At 47.1% G+C, this 22,870-nt stretch overlaps 5 protein-coding genes across 5 annotated transcripts; 3 read left to right on the top strand and 2 right to left on the bottom strand.

The window, feature by feature from the left end:
* Positions 1–98: 98 nt before the first annotated feature.
* Positions 99–649, bottom strand: BJ212DRAFT_1449074 (glycoside hydrolase family 23 protein; the record flags this gene model as incomplete). Its single annotated transcript, XM_041338638.1, has 4 exons — positions 99–195; positions 250–337; positions 396–474; positions 536–649. 4 exons carry the CDS (start codon positions 647–649, stop codon positions 99–101), a joined length of 378 nt encoding a protein of 125 aa, XP_041188478.1.
* Positions 650–5,518: 4,869 nt separating this feature from the next.
* On the top strand, positions 5,519–7,525 carry BJ212DRAFT_1449073 (uncharacterized protein; the record flags this gene model as incomplete). The annotated part of the gene is made up of 3 exons (XM_041338637.1): positions 5,519–5,804; positions 5,873–7,212; positions 7,457–7,525. The coding sequence occupies 3 exons, from the start codon at positions 5,519–5,521 to the stop codon at positions 7,523–7,525; spliced, it is 1,695 nt and encodes a 564-aa protein (XP_041188477.1).
* Positions 7,526–7,953: 428 nt separating this feature from the next.
* BJ212DRAFT_1485138 (uncharacterized protein) lies at positions 7,954–8,636 on the bottom strand (the record flags this gene model as incomplete). Its single annotated transcript, XM_041340932.1, has 4 exons — positions 7,954–8,121; positions 8,174–8,186; positions 8,266–8,572; positions 8,630–8,636. The coding sequence occupies 4 exons, from the start codon at positions 8,634–8,636 to the stop codon at positions 7,954–7,956; spliced, it is 495 nt and encodes a 164-aa protein (XP_041188476.1).
* A 5,574-nt stretch (positions 8,637–14,210) lies between these two features.
* On the top strand, positions 14,211–15,998 carry BJ212DRAFT_1383944 (uncharacterized protein). The gene is made up of 7 exons (XM_041336744.1): positions 14,211–14,476; positions 14,533–14,710; positions 14,761–14,811; positions 14,864–15,054; positions 15,109–15,198; positions 15,249–15,510; positions 15,568–15,998. Exons 1-7 carry the CDS (start codon positions 14,406–14,408, stop codon positions 15,634–15,636), a joined length of 912 nt encoding a protein of 303 aa, XP_041188475.1. The 5' UTR covers positions 14,211–14,405; the 3' UTR covers positions 15,637–15,998.
* Position 15,999: 1 nt separating this feature from the next.
* Positions 16,000–17,176, top strand: BJ212DRAFT_1383935 (uncharacterized protein). The gene is made up of 4 exons (XM_041336743.1): positions 16,000–16,397; positions 16,455–16,615; positions 16,693–16,969; positions 17,032–17,176. Exons 1-3 carry the CDS (start codon positions 16,322–16,324, stop codon positions 16,732–16,734), a joined length of 279 nt encoding a protein of 92 aa, XP_041188474.1. The 5' UTR covers positions 16,000–16,321; the 3' UTR covers positions 16,735–16,969; positions 17,032–17,176.
* Positions 17,177–22,870: the final 5,694 nt, after the last annotated feature.

Genomic DNA, 22,870 nt, shown 5'->3' with positions numbered 1-22,870 from the left:
AAGTGGTATAGGATCATTCTAAACTCTTGCTTGATATTAATAAATGTTTCCATGATAATGTACCAGCGAAAACAACAATAGTCGCGATAGGACGTTGCTTAGTTGCAGACATTCAGGTTAAAGTATTTGCCAAGAAGAGGGTCGTGCTGATAGGCATTGATGTTCTGGCACCAGCCATTCAAGAACTGGTGCAAACTATTGTGAAATGTAAGATTAAATCGCACAACCCCGAGATTCATAAAGGCTTACTAGTCGAGGTTGTTCTGCTCCCTGCAGTCACCGCCATGGGCAGCAGCAGTTGCATCCGCCTGTACATATACCATCAGCACCGGGATTTCTGAAGTAGGCAACAGATAAATACATAAGTCATTCCCTGAACCAGCCATTATAATGACCAATGGAGGAGAGAAGGTTGCCATCATTTTCATCGAGCAGCTGCGAGAAGAATTTGGCGCCAGCACCGATATTGAAATCCTGGGGAAGAATATGGATACGATCAAGATAATATGTCCGATACGATAACGACATGGCTTACAACGTCCTGGCAATCACCATTGGGAGCACCAACGCATTTGTCGCTAGTGAGCTGCATCAAACCTTGCTCACCAGCTCCACCAACGATGCTCGGGTTACATGAACTCTCCTGCATGGCAAAAGACGCGAGGAGAATGACAGGAACTGTCACCCAACGTCAGATAGAAACGTGGCAAGACTTGGAGAATGACACCGACTTCCATACTGGCTGCCATATTTCTCAAATGTTGAGACAAAGTCCTGGCAGTTTACGAACGTCGAACCATTTTGGTACGCGACTGCTGACAGGTCAACAGTGACGATACCCTCAATTTTGATCAAGGGTGGGTTCCATCCGCTCCCGTTGATGCCGCAGTTCAGGAAATCGATATGGCCATTGGGACCGCTCAATGCAGTGATTTCCTCTGGTAAAGATACATGTGCATCAGCAATATACTCCCTTCGCTTGCAATACGGAAAAGTCGCACTGGTTGCACTGCTAGATCCACAACCTTTGGAGGAAATGACGTTGACGAGTCCATTAATCGGCCCACCTCCAGAGTTGTTACTAGGTCCATTGTCTGATATCGGGGGCTGAGGAGCTGGTGAAGGTGTAGGGAGTGTTGGTGTTGGTGACGATGCAGAAGGCAGAACCGTGGTTGATGCTGTAGTTGGTGCTGTAGTCGAAGCTGAATCTGGTGACGATGCCGCAGGCAGAGTTGGAGTTTGTGACGATGCTGTAGGCACACTCAGGGTTGATGTTGCAGTTAATCCTGTAGTCGATTCAGAAGCTGAAGCTAAGGGTGAACCTGTAAACGATGCTGATGCTGATGGTACAGGACCTCCCGAGCTGACCTACAGTCACCAGTGCACAATCACACACACAGGAGCATAGAATTCACAGTAAGCTTCTTTGCGACTAGCATTGGAATTTGAAACACGACTAACCGGTCTCGGTTTGCAAGTCCTCCGCAGCTTTGGTGTGCTATCGCCACCCTTGTTTCGGGGAGAAAGGGCAGCATGTTTACCCAGCGCAGCCCGCCGCGCAGGAAGCTTTTCAAAGCTGTGTCCAGCTTGGACGACCGCGACAGCAGTGAGTACAGCAAGAAGCGACACATTGAACTTCATCACAGCAAGAAGATAACAACAAACGAACAGAGTGGTTGGACGATAGGCAGAGACGGGGGTAGAACCAAGAAGTTGAGTGAAGAGAAAGGACAATTAAGCCAACTTCGGGGCAAAATATGTAACTGCGTTGTTGGGACCATCGGGTCACATAGTATTATTACATACAGCGCGACAAGTGAAATGCTAGCGTGCTTCTGGCGTAGGTCTACAATGTTGCTCGGGTGGGGGCGGGCGTCGTCGTCGTCGTTTTTGAGTGAAAATTGACGGCTCTGCATCTACAGTGTTCGTGTCAGCCCGACATGACTCCTCCCGGTTCCAACAAGAACTCACATCTCAAGCTTGAAGTCGGAGACAGGTTGGTATCAGTCTCAAGATGATAACAATGCGCTCCGCCTAGTTGCAAATTAGACCATCCATCATGACATGTTGTGCTGCAATGGATGCAGGGCCTGGCCCATGCAAGATGCGTCGAAACTGTTAAGCTGGAATATGGTGCCGTTATGGACAATCACTGGCGACTATGTAGACAGCCATGACTTGGTTGCTTTGGCAAGAGAAATTTTTGTCGTGATATTCAGTAAGAGTGGCCGCGTAGCGGGTATCCAACATTCGATTATAACTCGCCACGGCCACAGCCCCGACCCGACTTTTGTGCTAGTCGTCACGATGCTATTTATCATGCACATCATGGCAAATCCTTCTCAGGCTCAAGTTCTCTGGACGCTTCTTAGATACGGTCGTCGGCATAGTATCAACTCGAGCGTTTTTGAGGCAATACACCACAGCGCGTACCGCGTTCTTACCTGTTTCTACTTGCCAACAAATTCGACGTTCTGACAGTTGTTTGTTCGGAAGGCTACAAATGGTGAGCTGCCACCGTGACTGTGTATTGCTTATCTTTCCGTGCAACCATCAGTGCCAGTCTATTTTTTCCTCGCTCAGGTCGGATCCGAGCCAATCTGACTCATCTTGGGACCTAGGTACTAGTAGTTACTAGTGATTGGTTGCATCGGGCGCATGCACCCTATTTCCTATCTGCATGCCACACAGACAGTTTTCCGCTGCTTCTACGTCCTCCGGCGATCTTCTGCTAGTGTGCGTGAGAGATCTCACGTTCTTGAATCGGACATGCATGTCCGTGCTCCTTGGTTATGACTCTGAGAGTTTCTGGTTTGCAACAGGTGCGTTCCTACTGTCTTCCATGCGGGCTCACGCGGCACCGGGTACCGCACAAGTGATGTTCCTATTCTCATTAGACTACCTTTAGTTGACGGGCAAGTTCAAGTCATTCCGTAGCCCGCTGAGCCCGGACGGCTCCCGAGCTGATTTATTTTCTGGTGTTCGATGAGTCATGATCCTCGAGTGCACCACATTTTATCCGCTTTTGACACGGGTGGTGCAAATGCTCCAGACCGTGTCTGCATCAGCTGTCGGAGCCTCGGAAAGATCCTGACACGTTATTTAGGTATGTAGCATCAGCGGCTGCTATTTCAAGGAACTTTTAACTTCGGGGGCAGAGGTTTGACGGAAATTCGAACGCAACACCATAGCTGAGGAATATTAAAATGGTCAGCGCCAAGAGCAGATGAAGTAGACGCTAACCAAGGCAAGTGACAACACCTTTGCTAAACAATAGCAGTTGCTGAGCGCCAACGATTGAAATTCAAGATCTGGCGCCAGAAAGTCATCTGATCTTCAGAGATGTTTCTCGTACGTATACTACATACGTATTACAATTGACAGGCGTAGGTCAACGTCAAGTCTTGCTCTTAACAACCAGGCCCTCGGCGGATCTCTGAACACATAATTTTTTCCAGGTTCGAATTCGTTGGGTAAACGATTGACTCAACGAGACAAGTTTAGATCTGCACAAGCTCTGAATATCCTCGAATTCCGGATCATCCAGTTCGAGGTAAAAAAAATCGGTTCCGATCTATGTCCAGTAGTGTATTCTATGTAGGGCAATTGTATGAAGCCTAAAGGACCTGCCACACGTCTGGGATTGTGAATGCCCCGACGCGAGGGAACACACCGTTCGTCCGACGTTCTCGCCGGCCGTTATAGACGCACTTTCCGCGAAGATGAGAGACTGCGCTCTCCGTCGGTCGAGAGCGGTGAGGTGTGAATATGATGTCGTGAGGTGTCAACTCGCCTCTGAGGTAACGTTCTACATATTAGAATATGTAGTACCTGTTTGATTAATTGCAAGGGATGTGCAACAATAGGAATTGTCTACCTATAGAAGGTCCTATCACGTATACATACAGCTATCAACTAAGACCGCGCGTACTTGAAGCCCTACACTATGTACAGGATAATGGAACACTGCGATAGTCCCGGGACAAGACGTTGATTACGATATAATCGGAAAATGATGCACTGAATATTGGCACGCCCCCTCCACGTGTAAAACAACACTACCGGCGTGACTAGGACTGGTGATGGATGTACCAATTTGAATGTTGACGATAAGTTGCTTGAGTCAGAAAACACATGGCGGACGAATCAAGGATTACGTCGAGATCTACTTAGACCTCCGAACGGTAAATGGGCATTCATGGAAGGGTGATGTGGACAATTTCGAGGAACACGAGCTGGCTGTATGAGACTGACGGGTTTCTTGGAAGACTTCCCCAATCGGACGTCACGGACCATCAGGCCACAGTTGCAGGAGTCATACTTTCGCGGTCTTAGAGTCAAGGAGGATGATTGCTCCTTCAAGTTAAGATCAGAATTAAGAATGGACAAGAAGACACATAGGGGAGTATAGGAGGTAGCTGCGTTGCTCGAGATCCGATAGAATAATAACGAGACGAACAGGCGTTTCATCTTATCAAGAATAACCCTGTGATGGATCAGTTGAGTGTGAATTGTTTGACGTGGCATAACAAAACGGGCGGAGTGGGAAGACAAGGCATTGTTTGCGGGACTGAGGAAGAACAACAAATTTGACAGTGCAGTGCATGAATTATTGTAAATTCACTTACACCCAAGGAGCTAGTAGCTACAGGCAGTACTCCCTGTGCGCAGTATTGGCAGTATGAGGGACACTGCCACTGCCCCGATGTGACTCCATTGGGATGGCGCAATCCCGACGATGAAGAAGGGCGGGAAAGTGAGACCATAAAGAGGACCGTGGAAAAAATACCTAGGAAGAGTATCGTGGTGCACACAGGTGGCCATGGTGTGAGAGATCCACGTTCAATCTTCTAGAGACTAGGACAGGTAACGTTGGAGCCGGTAGAGCACTGAAGCAAGCTGTACTGGAATATTTTCAATAAGATTTTAGCGGATACTTGTGAACAACAGCATTGTCGTCCGATATTCGGTGTAACTTTGAAACCTTGGAAGGCGGTGAGTCAGAATGAGTCGTGGACTCGGAATGGAGACGGTCGGGATGACTAAGGACCCCAGATTATGGGTGATCAGGGTCCTGTATGACCCAGTGACTCCGTTCAGTTATAACGCCCAGCTCATCCCTCTCTGAGTCTGAGTACTGCCAGGTACTGTTACTGCCTTACAAGTCCTCTATCTACCTTCCATATCCTCATCTGTTCAGCTCATTCTCTGTTACTATAGCCTTTTCGACAAGGCTATATAACTATTAGGATAGTCTAAAGTCTCAGACTTTGGACAGTCCTCAAAGGAGTCACGATGTGCTCCCCAGTAATTCCCCGTTTGTCCAGCTCGATATCAGAACCCATCTTCAAACAAACCTACAAATTCACTACCTTCAGCTCCAAAGTAACCAAAGTAAACTCCATTAATGCCGTCGTCAAGTCTTCTTTCTAGATAATCCGCTCAAGCTCGTCCTATCTCGTCTTAATATTTACTCTCGTCTCACCGCTCCGTATTTTTTTTCAATCTGCAAATCTCTATGGTTCGCGCCGCTGCTCACTCGTTGGCCCATCGGGGGCCACCAACAACGTCACATTCGCACACTCGGGTTCGCTGGCAGCCCTATTATGCCACCCTTTCCTCAGTTTCCTCACGCCCCTCTCCTTCATATCTCATTACTCCAGTCTCATCTGTATCATCCATTTCACCTTCCCCTCTATCAGCATCAGTCTATGAACCAGACCGGCAGCGAAATCTTCAATTTCATCCCCGAGAATGTCAGCTCCGCGACTCCCAGAAATCGAAATATGTAACTGGTTTAGTCGGTAAGTTCAAGCTTCACTAGCCATTTTTGGCCTCTAATCTCAAATTCGGGATCTTTATCATTCGTTAGATCAAGCTGTAGGATCTATATGCGACATATGGAACCCCCAGGATATCCCTTTTGTCTTCTTAACATCGTCTCGTCCAACTGTGGCTACTGCTTCTACCGACTCCATTATTGCATCTCTCCCAAGTATTTCACTCCACGGGCGTAATACTCAGCTCCCCTCTCCCATATCTCCAACGACACAGCCATCTCCCACGCCCGCCCCATGCATTCCCGATTCGTACTCCCTTCATTCGCCCAAGATAACCCTGACGCCCGGTTCGAGCGATCAGGCCCCGCGTTGCGATGTTGCGCCCATGAAAGGGTTTGTTCACGAGGTCCTCCGTCGTTCTCGCACGTCAGGCAGCGTTCTACAGACAGCCCTTTGTTACCTGGAAGCTATTCGCGCCAAGGTCCCAGAGCTGGTCTCGAAGGAGAAGGGTTGCCCTGGATCCACTTGCGAAAAGGAATCGGGTGAACGTATTGTCCAAGGTGAGGTCAGCGCATTTTGCGCTGGCCTTGATGGTCCTACCTCTTCGTCGGAAACGTCGGCAGGCAATGGCTTGCTGGATACTATCCGCATTAATCCTATCACACTTGAGGTCGATTCTGTATTTGCAGATCCGGCACTCGACGCAGACAAGGTGTCTCTGCACAAGCCTAAGCAGAGTAGTGGGTGTTTAACGCCGCTTCCCCCACTTCCCTCGCCGCTTTTGTGTCCTCGCCGCACTTTCCTCGCTTCACTGATTCTTGCGTCGAAATTCATGCAAGATCGCTGTTACTCGAATCGTGCATGGGCTAAACTTTCCGGCCTTCCGCCACGGGAGATTGGCCGTTGCGAACGTGCTCTGGGTGAGGCGCTTGAGTGGCGCCTCTGGGTTGGCAAGTTGCCCGCGGCGCCGGTTGCTACCGGACGCGCCCTCACAAAGTGCAAGAGCGAAAGTAATATTTTGCTTAGGAGCAGTCCGAGAACGCACTCTGTTATGGAGACTAGTCCAGTTACTTCACCGATATCGGTAGGCTCACCTCTGGTGGCAAGGTCTCGTGTGGGTCTCAGGCGGCACGCCACGTTACCCGCACACACCTTCTATCGCGAGGACTCATGTTCGGCGACGATTTCGTCTGTCGTTGAGACTTCGCGGTGGATGCCAACCGAATCGAGTCTAGGAATGGATAACAGTCCGGACAACTCCGAGATCAGTCCACCGACGCCTGGTCTCAGCTACTCGCCTACGCCCACAGAGTCTTCACTTGGGGATCGCACTATTCAAATGTCAAGTTTTATGGACATGTCGACGCCGCCGCCGCCATCCTGTCAGTTCGCCGCTTTTTCGAGCGCGCAGAACGATAAGATGTTGCAGCCGGTACCGATTCCGTTCATGTACTCGATGTCGAACGACGTGTGTCAGAGTCATCATGGGAATCAGCCGTATTTTGCAACAGGTCTATCAGCATCGCACAACGAATCCTGGCCTTCAGTATATGCTTTTTGACTACTATCGCCCATGGACGCCCACGTGTTTGCTGTGCTAACTAGTTTGGTCAATGCTTCTTATGCCTATGTGTCTCTTTCTTTCTGTCTTGTTCATATTACTTTTGTACATATAGTCCCTTTGTTGCGTGCCCGAGTATGTGCTTATGTCTTGTTGGTTTGGGAGTGCAGCGGCATTTGCTTAACTATGAACAATCCCGGTCCTCTGTCTTCTTGTGTACTAGTATAAAACCATACCCTATAGACTTGCTTTGAGCATCAACAGGCGCTAGATGCTGCGGACCCAGTGCATTTTTTTTCATCAGACTGAATCTTCTCGAGCCGTTAACCTTAGGTTAGACGTGTCTCGTCATCTTGCTTCATCCATCATAGTACCAGGCAGATATTAATGTGACAGTGGCCGTCTATAGTAGGTACTTTACCTATTCGGCGATAAGACAGCAGGGCCAGCCTACTTGTAGGTGAACGCCCTCTGAGGGCGACGAGCAATCAAATCAATCACACGTAACTATTGCAGGGAGATGTACAAAACACGCTCCGCGGACGTCACAACGACATATGTATCGTACAAAATAATCACCACACTTCTTTCTTTCCCTGATAATTCCGAAATTCACCGATGGGAGGAACGTTGTGGTGCTTCGTGAAGCTCGGAATGATATTCAAAGAACTCTAAGGGATAGTCATTAGGATGGATAGCACGCCACGAATGGGGATGGCCATCCTCGTCAAAGGATGCTGTGAGGTGGTGGATGGCATGTAGTTTCCATCCGGAAACTCCCTGACGATTAACATTAAAGTAATGAATCAAGCGAACGGAATGAAACACTCACCTCATGGTGGATCCTGCCACAACGGAAATCATGAGTCAATACAACGCGAACCCCAAGACCTCGCAGTAGAAATTCGAATAGAAGAACCGCACCTGACGTGAATATATCCCTCGCCCAACTTATCATTAACAGCAGGAAGCCTCAGCTTCCCAAAGATAACGTGTCCGTAGCTCGCCTGTCCATTTCGGACTTGTACGAGATCATCTCGAGAGAAGCTCGTGAGCTCATCATCGCTCAACCCCGCTGCTCTAGCCCACATTGAGGACTCATGGTGAATTTTCCAAGAGCGCCGCGACTTCTTGATCGACTCTTTGATTGTTTCGGCTACTTCATCAAAGGCATTTTTCGCGTCCTCGCCAGGGAGGTGCGCGTCATCTAGAACGATTTGTTCCTCCGAAGCTGAAAAATATATGTAAGATCATTCAATAGTTAATACTGAGGAATATTCGGTTGAACTACCCATGGATGATCACAGGAAACGGTCAATGGAATGGAAAAAGGGGTGCACTGCAAACTCGCCTGAACTCAAACTGCACCCGATATTGGAGACTTGTTGGTGTGGGGCACAGGATTCCCACGAGACGGAAGTAGGGTCGCCCGGGCTCGCCGGCCTGTCGCAATTATCAAGATGCCGACTCGGATGCGCAAGAAAGGAGTGCGTCTCATACACATTGCATCGCGTGGGCAGATGGTCATTAAATTGTTCGGCGACATTAGGTATAATGGTCTGTTCATTGTATCTGAAAAATATCAGGATAATCGGTTGAAGGACGGGGATCAATAACTGCACAGCGCTCCCAACATTCCAAGGTCGCGTTTGGAGGCATCATTCTATACTTCAATGTTATCACGAGACAATTAGAGCTTTTCCCGAACTCATCGGGGAGTGAGGATGAAGCCAGCCAACAGTTAATCCCTCAACAGAATGAGTCTAGTACTACATGAACTGTCAAAGATATTAGTTGCATGCAATGTTTTATCGCGTCTGGCGTCAATCTCTATTACAATGTCTTCAAGTGTTATCAGATTCCCTGCGCCACAAGGCAATATACAGATATAACTCTACCGTGCCTGTGTAGTAGTACACCCCCTGTCAAGTCATCGGGTTACCTCCCACAGGTCATTGTCGAGGATTTCAGGTCCTCCTGAGGTTGAAGACTAGAACAGGTCCTATAATTATATCCTGTACCAAATAATAATAATTCTCCAATATTGCATAATATGCCGCTCTTCTGGGAACGGGGGACCACCCTTGATCGGTGGCTTCCTCTACAAAATTGTCAATGACTTAAATTGCACACGCTCTCCTGTGAAAACGACGTACCATTGCTCACTAGAAGCCATTGAGTTTGATAATTAACTTCAGAGTCTCACTGTCAAGATTGTGTTGTTTCGTAAGAGAACTCAAAAATAGCCCCTTTCACTGAGAACTCGACAGTCCAGTTCAGTTTTCACAGTAAAGATGGGGGGAACGAATCCGTCGGAGGTCAATAAGGCACCCTGCGGCTGCACCAGAGAGCGGCACAAACAATCACGTCCTCATCGTCTAGAGTATCCTCGCCTGTAGTAATGGTATAGCAGTCCCATTGTCCCAGCGGGTGACCGAGAGTGAATTCGGAAGGCACGTCCGTGTAACGTCAAATATCGCCAGTAGACTGTCTCTTGCCGTATCGTAGTCCATAGCAACCTCACCTTACGGAAGGCGATAGCATCTGGGTCGAGTACCGTCGATCATGCCTTCCGCGTAGTGATAAAAATGAGGAGGAGGGTGTGAGTCATGTGGAATGTGGAGTGTGAGCTTGGAAAATAAGCTTCGCGATAAAAGCTGCCCATGCGATGAGTACTCGCGACGGCATCTTTCCCTAGACGAATTGTGACGTGGATGCAAGGAACCGAAAAACCCCGATACGACATTCATTTGACTAGCTTTTTGTGGGCGATCGCGACGTAACAAAAACCCATGCTGGGAGCCTGCATGAGCACTAGCCAGCTGCTCGAATCAAACGTCATGATCTCGTAAGTAAGTCCATCCGAGTGACTCGGGCGAACGGCTAGTTCGTTCTAGTAGTTAGAACGCAGTGGCATGGTGAAGCACATACACGGATATTATTTGTTCTCTCACCAGATGGTACGAAGCACATGTTGAAATCCTCGGCTACGTAACTTCGATACTTTTAGACTTAAGAAGGCGTACCCTCTCGGTCAAATGAATCTGCAGCGAAGCAGAGAAATGCGGTTAAACAAACATGCTACTCTTCGAAATGAGGAAGATTCCTGACTGAAGTAAGTGTGGTTAACAGTGAAGGAATTGCTGGGCGAGGGAAGCGGGTCAAATGCTCGAGTGAGAGCGTCAAACCAGGACCCCATATTATTCTCTGGGAATACTGCGATGTCGACGGAGATTTGCGATTGTGAATTGAGACAGTGCGGCGACTGACATGGATGCCGTTTGTTCGGAGGGACCCATTTCCATTAAAAGAAGTGTTCGACGAAGGACAGCATAGATGCCGTTGACGTGCGTGGCCCTGCAAAACATGAGTGTATCCTTCTGATAAGTCTGGTAACGACTTTCCAAAATGAACGGTGCATGAAGTATCGCGGCAGTGACCTCAAGAGTCGCTGAGATAAAATGACTTCGATATCAGTCGAAGGAAAGAGACCAAAGGTTGAACTTCTCGTTTTTGAACTTGATGTCAAGGACGGCAGGGATAGCTATGGTCTATTCATGCACCAGGAGTCAAGGCACTTCATGCGAGCCTGGCCTTGGAAAGGTGGGCGGTATGGCACTTTTAGCACAGGAACTCGCAAGTGATGCTAACAGTTCTGAGGAAAATCAAAAGCAAGGAACCGATGGTGTAAGTTTCAAGCGGATGTTTAAAAGTACTCCCACCAGATGTCAAGTCAATTGGCAGATATACCGCTGATTCTTGTTGCAATTGTCACATTCTGCGGGCAAATGCTGAGATAGTGGTGTATGAGAAGCCTTGTATGGCGGTAGAACATAAAAGCCAACGAGGATCAAACCAGGATACCTGAGAGTTTCCGATGTCGGACGGACTCGATATAAAATCTGATAACCCGTGAGTAAGTACGAGATAAGATAAAGAAATATTAAACGCTACTAGAGGTCGCCTGACACACGAGCATCATGATATCTTATAAGCCCGCTTCTGAGCAACAAAGTTTGAAATTTGAGTTCTGAAGCTCGGCGAGTCGCAAAATACCTAGTACTCAAATTTAAACCTGATATAGGAAGAGGTGAAAGACGGATTAAGGCTCCAGTTAAGTTTTGAACTCCGCTAGAGGCACCGTCACTAATATCAACTCTGCTTAAACCATTGTGGCGAACATGCAGTAACATCCTCCCTTTTGTTCAGCGCTTATACATAGTTGAGTTGTCTCAGGGATCTTCCCTAGCAATCACTAAGGTATGTAATACTGTGACAGTACTTACTTCAAGATACGTTCCTCTCCATGCAAACTCAAATGATGATGTTACACAGAAAAAGCAGTGCATCTTAGACACGAGGCAAGGTTCACTCATATTATTCTGAAGTGCTCCGTCGCAAACGCGAAGAGGACATTTCGTTAGATGTGACCACATAGTCAGCCATTTGACATTGTTGTCCAGAATCAAGATGTATCAGGTAGTCATCCGGTCACCGCCGCTTGACGGTGCAATCTGCTTCCGGATCAGTGTCCCAAGTAATGGACTTGACACTTCAAACTGTCCTGCCTTATCCGTGACCTCTATCCAATACCCCTGTCGAAAATTTCCAATTTACTACTTCATATTCGACGTTGTCAGTCATTAGTGACGGCAATGGCAACCATAAAATTCAGTGATGACGAATTTCTGGAACCTCCTCGTCGTCCGTATACGATGTCTTGGCGAATCGAGAAGGGGACTGTTCCTGTCGGATCGCCAGGACCCATCTTTCACCCCCGACGACGCTGACGTGACCGCGGAGTTACAGATAGATATTAGTGTTGGTGTGAAAGACACCATCAGCTCTCCCAGACCCAGCGCAAATGGTGACGGTTCTACGCATCATTTTTACGGAGGGCGTAGGGAAAGCCTCCAGGTAAAGAATGATCTGCAGTCACTACTGTCTTCTATCATCTCATATCGTGTGACAGAAAGTGTGCACATATGATCTTTTCAGAACTCTTCCAGACTCCGAGCGTTGACGTCCGACGCTTATGTAAATAGTATTTCCGGCTTGTCCAGGACCCATCAAAGAGAACTATGCCGGTGTGTGCACACATTTGAAATTGTTGTAGGTTTTTGTGGACGCAGGATGAAGCCAATTGCATCCCTATCACGAAAACCGTTTGAATTGTCATGTGTTTACACCCAAAGACCATCAAACCGCTTCGACGGGCGCAACCTTCTTTCGTATCCCCGTCCCCCACGCCGTTGTCATCGCCGGGATCTCAAACTTACACAACTTTGTGTTCGACGTGAGTCTTTGTTGTTGATCAAGTGTCTAATAATACTCGATCTTCCAATCGATCAATGTTGAGAGCCTGGGAGACAGAACCTCTGCGGAACGCCGAGTCTTTTTGAGCGGACTCTAAGTGACAGTGTGGGCAATAGGAGCATAGGAATGACTGTTAATTGTACGTGATCTGTATATCTATGAGAAGGGAGGGTACAACACTGTCCCTTGCCTGAGAATCTTTAACGACCTGGCCATTCGGTGCTGTTCTTTGGCAACTGTCATTCCACGTCATGACTGGTGCGGAGACTTGGAGGCGCAGTAACAGCACCTTCGACTTCAGTTTCTCGGTACCTTATTTTGAGACCAAGATCGGTATTCAGCCTCATTTTGATGTGATGGTCTTTAATTGGATAGTAGGCTCTAGCGCCTTTATTATTATTATTATCATCCTAGAAGATCATGCAATCATACCAGCTTTTCAATTGGTTTTCAGTCAACCCGGAATTGAGCGGTGTTTGCTTCATTGATCGAGTATCGTATTCCATATTCACGCGTCTGATATATGACATCCTGAAGCACATGTATTAACTACCGTCCCATGGATGACGGTCAATCATGCCATGTGTTGTTGAAACGTGTTATCCTGAAAAAAGTAGCGATCGGATACGCCGTCAGCATACGTTTCTGAGCATTTGGTTTTATTGAGTAATAGAGCAACAGGCTGCCCTTTACGGGCCGTAGGAAAGTGTCAAGATAAGTGTCACAGTGCGCAGTTTGGCACCTGGTCTGCTTAACAATGTGCAAGAAAATAAATGGGTGCTGTATTGGAGGAGCGCTCGGTGTTCTGCAGTGATCGTCGGAGACATGGTTCAAAGCCGCGGGAGCGGTGGAGATTAGAAACAAGACAGGAAATGCTGGAATAGACAACACATGTACGTGAAGGGTCAGAAACGTCGACCTGCGGGGACCTGGCAGACGTTTACAGTATAAGGTGTGGAATCTTACATACAGTTATAGGTCATAGAAAGCAGTTGGACGGGTTGTCATTCACATGTAGAAATTCCTCATTACGGTATAGTGGGGAAGCTGTACGGAGACTAGAGTGTGAGCGAGTGAGGAAATAGGACCAGAGTGGATGCAAATGCATAGGCCCCATCACCACGCGATGTGTCACTTGGATATAACTACCTTGATGGATTAGAAGTTGTAAAAGGATCGACCACATGTCAGGATACGAGTCCGGAACGTTGATGGCCGACGAATTACCTAAATTAGGGTAGCGCATCAGAAGTGAACATGCAAACAATATGTCGAGACGACAATACACAATTAAGGGAATTGGATCGTCAAATTTGGAGCAAAAATGGCCGGTACCTCTGACGTTTATTGAATTGAATTCTTTTCTTTCATTGCTCTTCACGGTCAACGCCTCAAAACCATTAATATTATTTCAATGAACAACCCTTGCTATCGTGATTTATGTAGGAGATCGCCCGTGTATCCTTCAATCTGCTCCTCGTTTTTTTTTTTCAGAATTTTCCCACCTTTTTTAAAATACGCAAAGAAACATGATGCGCCAATGATGTGTGGAAATTGATTAAAAAAACCCCCACCTTCCTTAACGAAATTTGTTATGGCAGTCTTAAAATGCACTTACGATCCATCCACGACCCTTAGATCAGAATTTTAGTGATTTAGACCGATTTCCCGGGTCCGTGACAATGGTGTCCCCGTCCATTTTCCACCCTTCTCTGCTTCTCACTTCGAACAAGATTTAGTATAAAACGATGAAGGATCTTCCTCACGAAAATCTACCTCCCATACTTCCTATTCATCGTATGACTGAAGGCATGGCATAGTCAGTCAACATGTCCTTATGTTTGCTTTTATTCTCATTGAACACTTTTTTAACAGCTCTTCCGCCCCTAACGCTTACATTCCCCCAGCACCTTATTATCCTCCTTCTGCTCATACTCCTGGGCATGCTCATATTATACCGCCCCAGCAACGCCAAGAGCCACAACAAAGGAAGCGTCCCAAGTATACAAGAAGCAAGACTGGCTGTATGACATGTCGAGTCAAAAAAATCAAGGTATGCCACTCCATATACTTCAACTCGAACATGATATTCATCCAACTCAGTGTGACGAGGCGAAACCTAATTGCATGCGATGTACTCATGGGCAGCGAGACGTGCGCCTCGTCTTGCAATCTGCAAAAAAAAAATTAACTAACAGTCGCTCAGTGCACATGGCCAGAAGGTGTTCCCACCCGCAAGAAATCAACATCTCGGAAAGATAGTGTCGACGGGCGCCCATCCACTGCCGACTCATCGGGACTGTCAGAGACTTCAACACCTCCTACTCGGGACAGTACACCTGCGAAAGCTCGCGTATCTAGCGATTACAACCAACCTCCGATGTCACGTCGGCATAGGCATGTGCATCTTTTATTATACGTTTTATTTACCGACCAAAACCTGTGTTTCAGTGATCTTTTTGCTCCCGTACCTCAAGTGAAATACGAGGAAGACCCTCATCTCAGGCTCGGGCCAGAACCCGATGCTGCGCGACGTCAGCTGTGAGTCTGGAAGTTCTTTTTAATTTCGTTCTATCGTAACAAATATACAGGGCTCCGCAAGGTTACCCCGTGCATCCAAATCAGAATTCCAATGTTTTATCAATGATATCCGAGATGCAGCCATACCCTCCTCATCGATACGACTCTGCGTACGCTACCCCAGCCACTCAATTACATTCAGCAACTTCCTCACGACACATTCCCCCTCATCACTCTCAGCACCATGTTAATATGCGACCTATGAACCACCAACCACCCCCTCAGCATTGGAGCCAGCCTATGATGCCAGGTGTAAACCCCATGGATCCTTTTGTACGTATTCCGTGGATTGTTGTCCTTCCTGTGCTGAATGTTTGGTGTCTGGTTCAGTTCCCACACCCCCAGGAGAGGCATTTGGTGGCACATTCATCTAATGATCATCACCCTAGATACCCATAAGATTCATGTTTCCCTTTGATTTTTCTTAAAGATCCGTCATGACATTGATATTTGAGCATCATTTTGGACATCCCCTCTAAGAATCTAGTTGTCGCTTCTAATTTCTGCTTGGTCTGGATCGGCCTCCAGGATCTGATCCTGCGACTGATGCGCTGTTCGGTGTTCTTGGTGTGATGCGACGAGGAGTCGAAGACTTGCCTAAATTAGCGCACTCATTTCCATGAATTCGAAGCTGGCACAGACTTGCATAACCCCGCAAGCTTTCAAATTTCAAGGTGTAGAGGCCAGAACTTCATTGGCAGCTTCCTCGCCGTGTCGTTGATAGACGGATGATGCCCCGTTAAATCGCTAAATCGTTCGATCGTCTTATGTCATTATCTCGGACAAAAAGCGAGTGTATATATATACATTTCCCTAATGTTGGATGAGAACCCTCGATGCGCCTTTGCCAAAGGACTGAATCAGTCGGGTTCAATGGTCGGAACTGAAGGCAACACCTGCTGCTGAGTTTTTGGCAGTGTATTATATTACAGGTAAGCCCCGCGGCAGCCTAGAATTGAACCCTTCCGCAGCCTGCATAGCCAGCAGCAGAGAAATGACCATTTTCCATGCTTCCTCAGATTGAGTGGTGGTATACCACTGTAATAATCTGCACAGCGTCGTGGAAATTCCAAGCGCAGACTCGATGAATCACGCACTCTTACATCCTCCGAACACATATTTGGGGTGTCTCACGTGTTTGTTCCTGCTACTTAGCCCGAGTATGTTTTCGGTCGTCGCCCACGTTTGAGGGTCATTGTATTTTACCTTTTGCACAGTTGATCTCGTTCATTTCCCGCGCCCTACTAGTACGTGGATCCCACAAGTTGATGAGGGCACTAAATCTTCTGTGCGGAATACATCCATGAATTACCTCATTTACCAGAACGCTGGAGGAACTTGTATTCTCTCGTATTCCACAGTGGGCCCAGAGGCAATAGTGCGTATCCAGTACCTTTTAAACACATGGGAACATCCTCGTGTAACTAATTCCGAACCTGCATCGCGGCGTTTTAGAAGTGTTTCCGACCGATTGGCACCGGTGCAGTTCTGCTGTGACCCATTACGGACTTATGTTGGAATGTGGATAAGCTGGAAACAGTCGTATAGTTTTCGAATGTTCACTTTGTCACAAGGAAAGACAACACTCAGGTATGATAAAAGCACAGTTGACCTTTCATAACAAACCATCGCAGGATCCATGTGCGCACCATCGATTTATCGAGCTAGCGCAAAAGCTCGGAAAAGTTAAAGGCATATTGCACCTTACTCTCAGATGAATAATGCCCCTCAGGTGAGTGCATAAATTCGATTATCAAAAGGATGATATAATGAATTCTAGCATCGTTCTGGAAGCGATTAGATCAAGGTTTACTAGGAGCGAATTGACGTATTATGATAGCCCTGAAAACTGAATGTGCTGAGCTTGTGACGCGGCAATGACGCGGTCTGGTCACATCAAACCACGAAATTCCTGCTACAGGGGAATACCTGAACGTTGGTAAGTTTGTTCGCATTGTCTCCAGCTGTCTCCCTGAGAGCCACATTTCTGGTCAGATGGCTGTAATATGATAACGAAATTATGCACGCTGGCTTGTGAGTCGCGTCAGAACACCTGATGGATGGTAAGTAACAGCCCTGAGGTTCGTGAACTTGATATTCATTCTTCAGGGTTTATGGTCATATTAAGTGAGCAAATTGTGTGTCATATTGACGTCTTCAACAGTGATTCAAGTAGCGTGTTTTTCATCACATCGTGTCTAGGGTGCTTTACAAGTTGCCCGCGGTGTGTGGCCCTAACTCCCGTACTTGCAACTGTTTTCGACTGGACTGTGTTCGAAGCATAACGACCCTGAAAATCTATGTGGTAAATTGCAAAATGATCAGGGTGTTCCCTGAACTCGAGGTTGAAAATGGAAATCAAAGCCACCATTAAATTGACTGATCCGGGCACACAAGAAAGTTCCATGCATGATAAACGAATAGGTGGCAAATGTTCTACAGAATTTATATTGCCCATGCCTAATCGGGGTGGAAAAAGGCGCAATCTGCGCCAGTCCGAAAAGGCATGCGAGCGCGCGTCGGGCAACGTGCCCAATTCTGTAAAATTACAAGCTTTGCACTGTAACGCCACGTTCCTGACGTTTTATAGTGCTTCAACAACGCGTTTTAGGGTACACTTGTCGTGAAAACCGAATCGGGTGAGCAAAATGTACACATCGATATCAACATGATACTTGAGTGACCTGATCATTCGCAGCTAGCACATCAGATGCATCAACCTCGGCTACAGACCAACATAGACAAACGACCGGTGTTACTTCCTGTTATGAGTCACAATCAATAGAATGATGTGATTTCTGAGACTTGCCCGCCCGGAAGTTACACCATCATGCTAGAAGTAAGATGATGTTGCTCTCGCCGTCGTGTGACTGGCTGGTGTATCTGGAAGCGTGTATGTTGGTCTGATGATCACTTGAGGCTTCGATGAGCACAGGAGGCGTACTACAATCAAGCCGAGGCTGCGTTGCACGAGGAGAGCGTGACGGAGCGCTTCAAGTTGCGACAACTATCGCAGCTAATAAGGTTTTCCGAGGGGCTCAATATGAGATATGCGATGTGTATGTCGAAGGAGTCTATAGAACTGTAGGCTGGCCGCGAAGGTCACTCTCAAGCCAACCTAATTAGTGCTTATGGCGAGCACCAAGTGTGGTTGGCAGTTCAAAAGGGTCTGGAATGTTTCTACGTGACAGAGGGCAGTACCAAGTTGTCCTAATTAGGATGGCATGTTCGCGACGTCGGACCTCGACCCTACATAACGAGGAACTTATTGAATATCAGGATGAGCACAACGTCATCCCCAATGGCGTAGCTTTAGCTGTTACTGCCAACGAGGCAGCGGTGGGGTATCAGCAGTAGACGGCGAGGCCGACAAAGACACCGAGAATACCTGTGACAGCCTTCAGGTTCGTTTTGTCTCAATGTTTGTCGTAAACCATGCCCATCTGATTTGTCTCCTTTTTTCATAGAGATTTCGTGTTGAGCCCTGAACTTCTGAGAGACATCATAGACGGTGGCTGGGACTGGCCGTAAGTAAATGCGTGCTTTAGTGTGATGTTCTCGACTCACTGGGCTCCTTTTTTCAACAGTCCAACACGAATGTAACGCTCGGGCTGTTCTGGGAAGGGACGGCCACGGCCAGTCATGGCACGGTAAGATAGCAATTTTAATTTTTGGTATCCTAATTACTAAGACAGTGACACGTGGAATAGAGGAATGATTGAGAAGTTGTCAAAGTGATTTGGGAAAGGCTTCTTTGATGGTCACCAACTCTTCGGGGCACATTGCAAGGGATGTGATGGACTAGCATATCTGGGTTCAGAAGGTTTCTCAACGCAGCTCAATTGCCCGCATACAACTTCGTTGCGTAGTGCTTCGCCAGATTGGTAAAGCTTTGCTTGCGTTGCTGGTGGCATCAACTTATCTGAAGGAGACAAACTTGGTTTGCAGAACTCTCTACTATCGTGGCGCTCGACGCGGAAAAAAAACTGATGGATCAAAATATTGAGGCACAGTAAGTATCGCCAGTGAACACAGAGCCTACTAGTACAGAAGCAATGACTATCTGTTTAGTCGTCAACGGGACCACCGCCACCCCAAGTGGCTCACCAGTAAATTCCAGACCTATTCTCAGCACCCTCGGGTTGATATTGACCTAGTCTTCCGAATCACCACTGTTTGGAGTTCTAACCCGGAGCGGGCATGGGTGTAGGGTTAGAGTCGGAATAAGGACTTCGTACAGTGGTCACTGTGCGGCAGCACGTGGCTTCTGTTCTCCGCCCACCACACAGCGCCCAGGCTGTGACACCCCAGCAAGCTCTGGCGTCATGCCTGCAGCCTGCTGCCTTTGGATTTCCTTTTCTGCCACAAACTCTAGTGAGCTCTGATGGCTCGGATTCTTGTGTGCATCTGCATGCAGTGAAGGCAAGTCCGGCGGGGAAGCCGGCCATGAGTAGAGAGCACTGTTCTCTCAACTCTACTCGTGTAGGAAGTTCACTGTTGTGAACTCTCGTCAGGTTTCTCACCAGACAACCTGATAAGGGGAGGACTCAGGAATCATCCACTCAGTCACCACGACACCTTCTGCCAGTGACGAGCAAAAGCATCGTTTTGTCAACACCTGCTGTCGTGCACATGTGAATTCACGCACTTTCGTGGATGCCTGCACTGATGCAGATGCATGTATCCGGATCATCCGCATGCATTGACGCAGATACCCGCACTGACGCGGATGCCTGCAATCATGCTCACGCGGACGCTTTCTTTCTACTTTCGTTGCAAACTATCTCCTCATCTAGCTTCACCTCGATGCATCGCTTTGCAGCTCCTATGATTCGGGGATCCGAGTTTCACTTCGCTGTGTCGTGTTCACTCCTATTGGTGTGGGAGTCGCAGCTCACCTCGGCTCACTTTTGCGCGGGTCGGGGCCACTATCGGGCTCGGCTTGCCCATTCCCGGCTTTCGTCCGAAAAAACACTATCTGTTTGCAATCAAGCATACGTTTTTCCCCCTTGTTTTCACCACTTACACAACTGCACAAGAGTGCCCACTGTTATGCTTGGTGTTCGTGAGAACAACTAGATGAAAACAAATGATCTTAGCGTACACCTATGTATGAGTCATGCAAGTTAAGCAGTATATTGCAGGCCCTGGTCTGCGTAGGTCAAGTTAAAGAATACAAGCATAAGAGATAGAGTATATATAAAGGAGTTAAAGTGGAGCTTTAATAAATGAATCAGAGATAGAATGTAAATGATGAATCAGAAAAGAGAAAAGAGAATCATACAATAGAATATGATAGAATGTCTAAGAATGATTAGTAATTGTGAATAAGTAACGATGTGAAAGGAAAAGAAGTGAAACTGTAACATTACCCCCGTTGTAAGGGTAGTAGGCACCGACTACTATCAAAGGAGACAATGCGATCGTTTATATTTAGTAAGAAGTTTGGAAGCATTACCTAGTTCGGCTTCCTTCATCCACTCGTTCTCAGAACTCAGGAATCCCTTCCATTTTACATAATACTGTCTCCTGGATGAAGATCTGCAGTGTCTGATGACCGCTTCAACTTCGTGTTCTTCTTCGCCATCGACTAAGTCAGGAGGAGGCGGAATATAGTTTAGGCCATGGGTATCATTCTCTTTATAAGGAGAAAGGAGTGCAGCGTGGAAAACAGGGTGAATGCGCCATTGCGTGGGTAAAGTGAGTTGGTAAGTTATAGGGGATAGTACTTCAATAATAGTAAATGGTCCTTCTTGTTTAGGAGCGAGTTTATGATTAGGGTATCCGAGGTGTAGATTCTTGGCCTCGAGCCAGACTTTATCGCCTTTAGAGAATGGTATGAATTTGGACGTAATTCATTGACACATCGTGTTTCATGCAAGTTCATGAGCGGCTAGTGCTTCATCACGTGCTTTATTAAGCAAAGAAAGTCGTTGTTCAATATTAGGGATGTCGGATTTAGGATGGAAGTCAGGAAGATGTCGTGGGTGATAGCCCATCATAAGATAGAAAGGGGATGTACCACGTGCAGAATGGTGGCGCGAATTATGGATGAATTCAGCGAGTGGTAACATGGGTGCCCAACTGGTCTGGTCATTAGCGCAGAAGATCTGGAGGTAAACTTTGAGTTCTTGATTAACTCGTTCAGTTTCTCCATCACTCTGAGGATGAAAGGCAGTGGAGAGGGAGTTCTTGTATCTGAGGAGTTTTCCGAGTTCAACCTGGAATTGGGAAGTGAACTGAGGTCCGCGGTCAGATATAATTTTATCGTAAAGTCTGTATCTAGAGAATACTTTAGAAAAGAAAATGTTCACGACGCCTTCAGCGTCAATAGTTTTGAGACAAGGGGTGAAAATTACCCCCTTCAAAAGTCTGTGGTCGACCACGACCATAATAGAATCGAATCCGTCTGAAAGAGGTAAGTCTGTGATAAGATCTACCGAGCAGTGAGCAAAGGGTCGGTTGGAAATAGGAGCTGGGATAGGGAAGAGTGGTGGAGTAGAAGGGTGTGTGTTTACTTTATTCTGTTGGCAGATGCAACAGCCTTCTACGAAATTCTTAATGAATGTGGCTAGTCCAGGCCACCAATAATCGCGAGATAGGAGTTCCTGGGTTTTAAAGTGTCCAGGGTGTCCAGCGGTGGGGGAGTCGTGATGTAGGGAGGTGAGTTCTTGTCGGAGATCTCTGGGGGGTATGTAAGTAAGTCCTTTGAAAGAAAGAATTCCATCGCTCAATTTCCAATTGGAAAGAGCGGAACGGAGCGGGGGAGGAATAGAAGGGTCTGTAAGTGCTTGAAGCGCTGTATGTACTACGGGGTCAATAGAGGAAGAAATGCATAATCTGTCTGTAAACGAAGTGTCAATCACGTTGATAAACATTGAGTTGGGTAGGAGTTGTATACTAATATTGTCCTTTTCGTCACTATCAACCGGAAGGTGATCCGTTCTATGGGAAAGAAGGTCTGGAATAATAAGTTCTTTTCCAGGTATGTGCTGGATCAGGAGTTTGAACTGGGAAAGGAAAGTTTGCCATCTTGCTTGGCGTCGGTTAAGGTCTTGGACGTCCCTAAAATAAGTAAGGTTCTTATGATCAGTTTGTATGGTTACGGGGAAAGGGGAACCGAGGAGATAATGTCTCCATGCTTTCAAAGCACGGACGATTGCAAGTAATTCTCAATCATAGATCTGATAATTACGTTCAGCCAGGTTAAACAATTGAGATAAAAAGGAACATGGGAGCCAGTCTCCGTTATCATTCTTTTGAAGAAGTACTGCGCCGGTGGCGTATAGCGAGGCGTCAGTGGCGATGGCAAAAGGGGAATTTTTGTCGGGAATTTGAAGGATGGGTGAAGAGGTGAAGATATGCTTCAGCTTATTAAAAGCTTCCTCACGTTCGTATGTCCAAGAGAATTCTTCGTCTTTCTTGGTAAGGTCGATCAAAGGTCTGGCAATTGAAGAATAATCAGCAATAAACCGTCAGTAGAAGTTAGCAAATCCGAGGAATGACTGGACTTCCTTTACTTTCGTGGGAGTCTTCCATTCAGATATACCCTTTAATTTGGTGGGGTCCATGGTGATAGAACCGGGTTTGATGATCATGCCGAGGTATTCAATGTCGGTCACATTGAAGGTGC

This window comes from Suillus subaureus (assembly GCF_016647635.1).
Source record: "Suillus subaureus strain MN1 chromosome Unknown BJ212scaffold_39, whole genome shotgun sequence".
NCBI classification, from domain to species: Eukaryota; Fungi; Basidiomycota; class Agaricomycetes; order Boletales; family Suillaceae; genus Suillus; species Suillus subaureus.
The sequence above is the reverse complement of the archived record's forward strand: the minus strand, read 5'-3'. Positions and strand labels throughout refer to the sequence as shown.